This window comes from Pseudorasbora parva, chromosome 21, assembly GCF_024679245.1.
Source record: "Pseudorasbora parva isolate DD20220531a chromosome 21, ASM2467924v1, whole genome shotgun sequence".
NCBI classification, from domain to species: domain Eukaryota; kingdom Metazoa; phylum Chordata; class Actinopteri; order Cypriniformes; family Gobionidae; genus Pseudorasbora; species Pseudorasbora parva.
Window position 1 is genome coordinate 28,740,100 of NC_090192.1, and position 10,300 is coordinate 28,750,399.

At 34.7% G+C, this 10,300-nt stretch overlaps 1 protein-coding gene across 1 annotated transcript; it reads right to left on the reverse strand.

Annotated features, from left to right (window-relative positions):
* Nucleotides 1-73: 73 nt before the first annotated feature.
* On the reverse strand, nucleotides 74-9,202 carry casp7 (caspase 7, apoptosis-related cysteine peptidase). Its single transcript, XM_067429508.1, has 7 exons — nucleotides 9,101-9,202; nucleotides 7,908-8,030; nucleotides 5,509-5,657; nucleotides 4,807-4,935; nucleotides 3,607-3,782; nucleotides 3,265-3,403; nucleotides 74-1,789 (listed from the first exon to the last, which is right to left on the reverse strand). The coding sequence occupies exons 1-7, from the start codon at nucleotides 9,136-9,138 to the stop codon at nucleotides 1,563-1,565; spliced, it is 981 nt and encodes a 326-aa protein (XP_067285609.1). The 5' UTR covers nucleotides 9,139-9,202; the 3' UTR covers nucleotides 74-1,562.
* Nucleotides 9,203-10,300: the final 1,098 nt, after the last annotated feature.

The window sequence follows — 10,300 nt, forward strand, 5'->3', positions numbered from 1 at the left end:
AGACATCTTACTCACCCCAACTTCTTAACAGTAGTGTATAGTCTAGAAGTATCAATAAAAAAAAATACACAAGTTCAATAAAGTTTTTTTTAATACAATAAAATAAGGCTTACAAAGGCATTCATTTGAAGTTAAGTAATTTAAACAAAAAACCCAATTTTTGTACAATGCAGTATTGACACAATGTAAACAAAATTTTTAGAGTACTTGTGCCACTAGTGTATATTTTTTTAATTATTTTCTATAAACATCCCTATTATCACAGTAAAGCATTTACATTTTAAAACGATGTAAATGTAATAGTAAAATTGTTTTCAATTTCAAAACAAGTGCAGCTAACGTTTCCTTTAATAGTTGAAGCACTTCACTGATAATCCATGGATAAAGTAAAGAAGGCCTTTCATCTGTTGCAGTCGGTCGGTTGCACAGGTTGGCAGATTCAGTGTGTGATCTGGATGAACAATCAATAACTGAGAATGAAAATACAGAAAGATCCAAAAGGAAAGGAAAAACTGTGGGACAAAACCAAAGACAAGGTTCAAACAGCACATTCAGTCAGATGGATGATAAATGGTAAATAATGGTCACCAGTAATTTAATAGCTGCCTCTGTAGATTATAGACGGATTCGTTACAACACATCAGTAAATACTGCATGAAGATTTTAAAGCTACAGTGTGCTCAAAATACACTGGATGCATGCAGATCTGATTTAGGTTTTTCAGTGAATGCAAACTAACCAGCGAGGGATAAATGAATGGCTTTTAAAACCAGTCATGTGTCAGCATTACTTCACTATTTGCCACTCCATTTCCATTCATGCCCTTGCTTTGACCCCCTTTGAAGAGCATTCTAGAATAACCAAACCAAACTGAAATGCTACAAATGGCCATTTATGCTTCAAGTTAATGCTCGAGTTGTTGTTTTTCTAATGATCAAAATAAACACAGAACAACAGCAAAGTTTTTGTGTGGTCATTTTTCAATTATTCATTCATTAATATCCAAGAAAGGTTTAATCCAGTAGGGTTAAAGTGGCAGCAAACTTTCAAATTTGGCAAAGCGACATGGATATTTGACACTGCCAGTTGACAAAGATCATATGTGACATCACTATTCTCTGGAATACTCTGAGGAAGTTGAAATAGAACATGCACTGAGAAGGTTGTGAACTCAAACAAGCAGCACAAAGGAAGACCTTTTCGGTGTCCGTATTCATAGCATAACGTAAAAAATTGCTTTCACACACAAACTTTCAAATGGGATCATCCCTGAATGTTGTGACCACTTGGTCGAGTGAAGTCAGTCGTTGTACACCTGATGTGTCTTTCCTGCCTGCCATCCTAAAATGTGCACCGTAAAAAATATTTTGCTCAAGTATTAGACTGAGGTTTCCCTCCTTATGGCGGATCAATGACAAAAAAGGATAACAATTTGGTTAATATTTACTGTTAAAAGATGATATATTAAAAGTGTGCTACTATAATGTCCTTGGCAAGAAAATGTGTGTGCTGAGAAAAGGCAGACGGAGCACAGCATGTAAAGATGGTCTACTGTACTCAAATCAGTTGAAGTAGAGCTCTTTAGTCAACATGGACACCACGCAAGGTATCTGTTTCTTCTCGCTAAAACGAGGGTCCTCTGACCAGGACTCGAAGCTGGTGGCCACCTTGTAGTTGACCCGTGTGAGGATCTGCATGATTTCCAGTTGCTTGCCAAACTCATCAAGAACGTTACAGAGGGCCTGGACGAACCAAGACCCTCTGCCTGGATTCCTCCAGGAGTAGTAACCTGTGAGAACAAATGTGGAAGAACGTTAAAACTAACATGATTTGACAATATTTTAACCCAGCGCTGGGTATCTAATCAGATTTGCAGATTCACAAACTCTTGATTTATTTCAATTGATTCAGTTCTCATTTGCCTAGGTATATTTCAGTTTTAATATTCATTTGGCTTATTTATAAAACAAATATTTATATATATATATGTGTATACAATTCATATATAAAAATAAAACTAAAACTGTTTTAGGGTCAGTATGACTTTTTTAGGAAAGAAGACTCATGCCCATCAAGACTGCATTTATTGGAGCAAAAATACAGTAAAAACATTTATATTGTAAAATATTATTACATTTTATATATATATAAATTTAACTTTTTTAAAATTATTATTATACATGTAAATTATTCTTGTGATGGCAAAGCTGAATTTTAAGCAGCCAGTACTCCAGTATTCAGTCACATGATCCTTTAGAAATCATTCTGATTTGCCGGTCCAGAAACATTTCTCATTATTATCAATGTTAAAAACTGTTGAGTTGATTAATATTTTTGTGAAAATATTTTTTTTTTTTCAGGAAACTGTGATTTTTTAAATATATTATAAATGTCATTACAGTCAAAATATAAAAGTAGTAGTGATTAATAAAAGTTTGTGTTAACATAATATATGTGTTTGTCCTGAGTATAATTATTATGTATATATAAATACACACACATGCATGTATATATTTAAGAAAATGTTTCTATTTATAAATAAAATAGAATTTTTATTTTTTTAGTTTATTCGGTCATCCATCCAAAGAGAAAAACAAACAAATAAAGACAAAATAAAAAGAAATAAAACAAAAACATAACAAAATCAAAAAATCAAAGCATTTTAAATTAAATGATGAAATCCTTAACCATTTCAAAGACAAGGACAAAGACCGAAAGGGTCTCGGCTGAACTTATTATGCCTAGCCCTCTAACCATAGAACAATATATCAAGAAGAAAACAAAGTCATACATACTATACTTTACATTAAAATTAAATAAGGTTAATCATCTTCCCATATTATATATAAATATTATATTGTCTTATAAGATTATAAGATAAATTATATAAATATATACATACAAATATTTCTTAAATATATACATGAAGGAGTGTGTATTTTTATATACTGTACATAATTATACACAGTACACACACATATTTTATGTAAACACAAACTTTTATTAATCGTGATTAATCGATTGCCTAGCACTAATTTCTTTCCAAAACAACAACAAAAAAACTGTTCTGTTCATGAATGAGACTAGGCTGGTAACACTTTATGTGTATGATTCACTAAAAAGAACTTGGTTCGTGAATTGGACTATTCTGCTCATCGCTGTTTGTTATTGTGCGCAGCTCTAGAGGACAACTCAAGACGTGTTTTCTTGACATTATTTTGTGTGACTTTTCCTGCATTACATAACTAAGAGTAGAAAAATTACCTGGCACAGTTGAATATGCGAACAGGAAGTCCGCTTCAACCGGAATCTTGTGTCTTGGATTGGCATCCGTCTCTATCGTGTCAGTGGGCGGTCCTGAGTCAGTCTGTATGCCATCATCAAACTCTGAACCCCGACAAGCCTGCCAGTAAAAACACACTGCCATGTCAATATCTGCCTAATGTGCACTTCAAAAAACATAGGTTCACTCCTGGTAGGGTGTGACTCAAATAGCATTAAAACAATAGACACCGTTGTATGAAGTTGCTCCATTTTCTGCTTCTTCACTTCTTCCTCATCCTCCTCTCTCCTCCCCAAATCCTCCTGTAGCCCTGCTCCTCTTACCTGGATAAAAAAGAGCTTTGGCTTGCCCACGAGGCTCTTGCACATGTCTCCTTTGAAGAGCGAGGTCATGCTCTTGATGGGCATGGCTCCGTCCGTTCCGTAAATCATGCCCTCCTCGCCGTGGCTCAGCAAGATGCAGGCGAAGCAGGAGCTTTCGCTGTGGTCCTCTTCTGAGACTGAAATACATACAAGAAAATGTCAACTATTCAGTCAAACTTTCAACTTTAGTTATCTTAATGCAGAGAAACTGTGGGTTTGCCAACAGCAGGGGGTGCAACAGTGCATTAGTAATTTTGGCCACTAAACAGAAGAGGGCAGCTGACCCGACAGTGAAAAGCAAAGCTAAAATGGTTCTATATTTGTGTTTTTTCATGCTTATAATGTATACCTGTAATGTAATTAGCTAAGCTCATACCTAACAGCCTATGTGGAACAACCCAAAATGGTCATTTGAAGAGGTTTCATGATGTTATAGTGCATTAGAAAACAGGTACCTACATTAAAAAATATATTGTTGGTTTAACTTAAAAAAAGTAAGTAACCTGGTTGCCTTAAAATTTTGAGTTTATTGAAATGAAACGTTTGAGTTGATATGAAGGAAATCAAGGAAACTCAAAATATTATTGTATCTGAACCACAACCACAGTCACAAAAATGTGATAAATCATAAAAATAGCACAATTTGGCATGTTTTACTGCGTCATCACAAATAAAACACACAATTACCTAATATGCCTTTTTTTTTAAATGTATCTTTTATAATTTATTTTTTATAATTTATTATAATTTATTTTTTAAATAATATTTGAATAAAGGTTGTTGATTCTAAAAAATGTTCACTCTATTTTTTTTATTTCAATGAACACATTTTTTTCAAGGAAACCAGTAAATTAATTTTTAAATAATGTTTTACAGTGTATAGTCAGGCGACAGTGGGGCAGCACAATAGGAACAGAACTTTACACAAACAACAATCAAAACAACATATGACATTGTGCAATCTTCCAGCAATCAGGCAGCCCAACCACATTCCCCAAATATTACATAAAGTTCTCGATTTTTTTTCGATCTCTTACTAAATTCTCATATATTCTTGTGCTTGATTTATTTTAATAAAATAATTTCCCAGCTGAATTATGTAAGTGAAATGTAATGGCTTTTTAATGGTCAGGTGTAAAGATTCATATTTTGGCCACTCACCTTTTTTAAGTAGCCGCTCCATATTCATACAGGTCTGGTCATTGTAGACGTAAACGTCGAAGCCCAAGCTTTTAAAGCACTTAAACAGCTCTGCAGCATCCCGATCTGTGCCGTTGCGTATATTCATCCCTTAAACACGCAGCACAAAGTTAGCACCATAAATCTAACTGAGCATCAACATAGTAACTTTAAATACCTGTCAACATACAACAGTTTTATCTTTGTGACTTTTAAATGTAGTCATTACTGCCTGTGGTGTTTTTACAGAAACTATGGTTACTATGGTAGATGTTAGTAAGGGAAGTCACAGAAGAGCAAGATTAATTGTGTTCAAAGTAGATTTTTTTTTTGACTCATTACTTTAGTATCTTAATGTTTATACATAAAAGTGATTTGTCTACTTTTACTACAATACACAGGTACGCAATTTTAGATCCCAATTTAAACTAATAATTTCTCATTCAATGTTTTCAGAATAAAAGTACACTTTATATCAATGATAAATAATTAACAAAAATCATTGCAGAATGATGAAAAATTCACTTTATAATGTTCACCAATAATGAACTGGATGTGAACTATTTGGTAGAGGCTCAATAAAAATAATTCAATGGATTTAACTGTTTTTGCTGGATGTGCCAATTAATGCGTAAAGCAATTTAATGTTGATTGTTCAATAAAGTCTCAGAGATGAAGACTCACCTGTATTTTCATGAAAGTTCTTGTTGTTGATGATGATGCACTTGCCAACACGCTGGTGGCTCATCTTATACTGGAATGTTGGTGAAAGAATCCTGTAATGGCTTTCAGAAGATTGCTCTTTTTCCTGCAGCTTCCCATCCTTCTTCTTGCTGAGAGACAGAGATGGACAGTTAACCAATCTTATTACAGACACTTCATTCAATAGAGCACCCCCCAAAAAGGTATGGTGCTCAAAGAGACATTAGCACACATTAAAATGATAATAAAAAAGCTCCTCTGTAAGTCAATCCAACCTCAAGTGAAATACAACCCATGCCCGTTAGAGAATAGAAAATGGCAGCTAACAGGGATATCCGGCTTCATGAAGACAATTAAACCCCTTTATCGATCACAATATTAGCTGCATGGTGTCTCAAACAAATAATATTCCACATGCCTGAGAAAAAAATTCTCACAGACGTCTCATATCTCCATTGTCAAATATCCAAAGAACCCGTCCAGATTAGTAGGCCCACAGTGGCCACTGGATGTACAATATGTGCCAGTATTCCAGAAGAGCCTAGTCATCACGTTACCCAACCACAACAATGGGTTCCTGCCTATACACACACTCTCTCGCACACATGAACAGTGGAGTGAATCACAGGTGTCCCATGTGATGTGGGGCAGCAAGCCCCCCCCAACTCCCCTCCAACTAGACCCTACCTCATATCACATTTAAGCGCTCTCCTACCTGAGATCTTCATCAAATGGTACGCCACTCTGCATTGAAACGTGCTTCTCTTCCTTCTAGATCTGCTGAATTTGGACCAAATTGTAGGCTCTATGGGTGGATTTTTTTCCTTGTCGTGTGTTGTGGTCTGTGCTAGGGTCCTGGCATGCTCTATACTCTATAAAGAGTGGAGTGGTGGCTCCACTGGGCAGGGGCGGCGCACGCTACCTGAGTCAGCACACACGCCACCCCCCAGAGCTTTCGAAAGGGCTATTCAAACCCATCGACCAGGGTCATGCAGGACACCAGCACACCTCTACTGACCTATCATACTTTTATGGCTGTTCCTCAGAGCAAGAATACTCACAAGTGCTAAATGACAGGCCACAAAAAGGGCAAAGGAACTAGTAGAGTATAATTCAAAATATGCAGGTGCTTTTTTATTGAAGAGTTATGAAAACGTTTTAAAACACATTCAAATATAGCCAATGATGCAAGAGTTACAGCGGCCAAGACATTTAAAAAAAGGACTTTGGCGCCACCTAGTGTATTACACAGCTTCATGGTTTCTGCAGGTTTTATGAAGGTAAATTTAAGACCTTTTTTAAGACCAATTAAAAAAAGGAAAATACATCAATATGTTCTTTAAATGTAAATGGCTAAGAAGCAAACAATGAGTTGTATTAGCAACACTTCAAAGTTCTTTATTTTATATATTTTAGGAAAAAACGGATTAAAGTTTGAGATAAGACATGTCAGAATATCTTGTGAAAGTGATTTTATGATTAAATCAAGAACAAATATTTGCCAATGGTCTGACGACCTTATTCAAATATGTCATTTTTATACCAAATGACAGATATTTGTTCTTGTTTTAAGCGTAAATTCATTTAATTTCGTTCAGTTTCTCAGAAAACAAGACTTCATTTCTTCATTTTGCATGTCAAGTAAATGTCTCATGATTTAAGAATGTTTTGAATTTGTACTGGAAAACAAAAACCCTGAAGAAGAACATCTTTTTTGCAGTGTGTGTCATTTTGCAATTAAATTTAGGGCCCTATGAAATCTGTTTCATTTATTTTGTTCTGTTTTATAGTTTATTCCATATATAGTATAGTTTAGTAAAGTATAGTACATTTTTCTGGTTAAAATAAATTTGACTGACTTTCGTTCCTCTTCTGAACACAAGTGGTGACTAAATGATGACAGAACTTTCTTTTTTGGTGTACTGACCTACTTTTGATTTACTCATTGAAAATTTGGCAATTTCCATGACATTCGGCCTTATACAGTAAATTCTATTTTCCGTCCATGTTTTCTGCATCGCAGAAATCACAGGGCCCTGATTTCTAGCCATGATATTGAATTTAAGACTTTCTGCTCCATTTCAAGACTTAAATTGTGGACGGTCAAATTAAGACTTTTTTTAAGACCTGCTTTCAACTTTTTTAACAATAGTCACAAAAGCTTTTTTCACTTTAAAAACGGGGTAGGGCACTAGTCATAGTCATGGTTAATATCTGCACATTGATGGATGGATGGATGGATGGATGGATGGATGGATGGATGGATGGATGGATGGATGGATGGATGGATCGATGGACGGACCGAAAGACAGACAGCTGAATGGATGGATGGATGGATGGATGGATGGATTGATGGATAACATTAGAAAACACAATCTCACCTCCCAAAAAGGATAAATCTGCTTTTGCGGTCAGGTTTTGCATCTACCACGTCTCCTTGTCCATAGTTCTCTTGGTCCTCCTCCGTCACCTCACTCTCAGCGGCAAGGGTTTCTTTATCCATTCTGGAGCAAGAATGAAAGCTGTTACTGATCAGTAACACAACATCCCTTTGGGGAAATAAAGCTGAGTAACCTTGTGGAATTCTCGGCAGGCTGAAACTGGTTTTCAAGTTATAATTATCTTGACATGTCACACCATTTCCCCTAAAACAAGTTACCACTGTAATAGTAGTTTCCAATTTTCCGAGAATCATTCTGGGGGTATTTGGTATTGTCTACCACTGACATCAAAATAAGGACTTAAAATGGGAGAAAAGTTTAAAAGAACTCTTTAAAGAAGACTCCATATTAATTCACTATGATGTTATAGTAGTAACTGTTTATGGTAAATCTCTATCCAGCTTCATAAAGTCCCTTTCAAACAGTAGTGGACTGTGTATTCAAATACTCTGTAAATTACTTTTACTTTCACTTTTGTGATGTTATCTCAACCGGTTGTTTAATTATATTTTTTCTTTAAAAAAAAAAAAAAGATTACTTTTTTTTTTTATAAAAGCCCAATGTTCATGTATTTTTTTTAAAATGTATTATAGTACTGTTGGAGTTGAAGTAAAGCTATGACGTGTGTAACGTTAGCTACCGTTGGATAAGACATCTGATCTATGGTTACACCCACAGAGGATTGTCGAGGATAACATTATACAATTACTTTAGCAAATATTAATACTTGTTTTAGGCTTTTACAATAAAGTATGTAATATGTTCTTAAGCTAAAAGTTTTGCGTTCTGTGAAGGTCCTAACTTACGTTACATTCCGATGACAACGTACTAGCTAGCATAAGTTAAGTTACCTGTCTTTCTAAAGGGATTTAATATTAACATTAAAATTATTAACATTAAAATAACATGATGAAACTTGTTTACAGACCTAAGTTTGGAACAACAAATATATACATTTTTATTCGCAAATCTTCAGTGGCTGTAATGCAAGGCAGCATTTGTTACGTACAGTTAGTAAGTTAAGTTAGCTAAACTTGTTTTATACAATCTATGAGATAAACAAAATTGATTCAGTTCAGCGTAGCTTGCTGTTTTCATAATATTAATAAGTTATATTTCCTCTCGAAACTTACATTTCTGTCGGATCAGCCTGTGTTTTGTGTTCTTCCATAAGTCCAAATTAAGGCAATAACGTACACTGCGAAAATGAAACTGCCTGGTACTTTCAATCTACCACTTCCAGTCTTGAGTGTCTGATATATTTAAAGAAACAGAGTCCTAATTGATAGCGCAAACTTCCTGCAGAATAGAATATAATTCAAACAACTTAAACATGATATAGTTTATTAGTCAGAAATATACATTATTGATTTATGGATTTAAACGTTTTTTTTTTTTACATAATAATAAGATACTACATAAAAATAATGTGTGTGTGTGTGTGTGTGTGTGTGTGTGTGTGTGTGTGTGTGTGTGTGTGTGTGTGTGTGTGTGTGTGTGTGTGTGTGTGTGTGTGACCTGAGATCACCTACATGGGGCATGGGGACCAGCCAGGGGTCACCACGATGTAAATAGATTTATAAACATACTAAATTATGTTTGTTTTTCTTAAATATAAAAATGCAGAATGTTTCCTGAGATGGGTAGGTTTAGGCATATAGCCTATCTGCGTGTAGGGGCAGGGTCAGAGTGTGTGTGTGTGTATGGGGGGATGGGGGGGGGGGGGGGAGATGTACAGTTTGTACAGTATAAAAACCATTACCCCTATGGAAAGTCCCCATAAATCACAAAAACCTAACGTGTGTGTGTGTGTGTGTGTGTGTGTGTGTGTGTGTGTGTGTGTGTCCTTGTTTATATTACATTGTGGGGACCAAATTAATACACGTTGGACACTTTCTGTTTCCCATAGTGACGCTCGCACTGTGTTTGCATACTTTATTCTTTGTCACAGCTTAAGTGAAATAGATGCAATATTTGTCAAATACACAAATGTTTCAGAAGACATTTTAATTCAATATTTTATATACTGCTACAGCGTAGCTGTTTGTATAATAATAAACAGCTACGCTGTAGCAGTATATAAAATATTATAATATAATTATTATTATTATAATATAATAGTATATAAAATATTATTTATATACTAAAACTGATAAAAAAACATGTTTGTATAATAATAAACATGTTTTTTATCAGTTTTAGTTAAACATGACATTATAACATCGCACTACATGAAAATATTTTTTTTTCTGTAAAAAATATATTTGTGAGGAGCAGACTGTAAAAAAAAAAAAAACAAACAAAAAAAAAAAACGAAACACACGTGATCGCTG

Excerpts from the sequence above, each read along its gene's own strand:
- casp7 (XM_067429508.1), bottom strand. The coding sequence starts at position 9,138 with ATGGAAGAACACAAAACACAGGCTGATCCGACAGAAAT. Across the intron at positions 3,783-4,806 it reads GGAGCGGCTACTTAAAAAAG|TCTCAGAAGAGGACCACAGC; the intron begins GTGAGTGGCCAA and ends TATGTATTTCAG. Across the intron at positions 1,790-3,264 it reads CGCATATTCAACTGTGCCAG|GTTACTACTCCTGGAGGAAT; the intron begins GTAATTTTTCTA and ends TTGTTCTCACAG.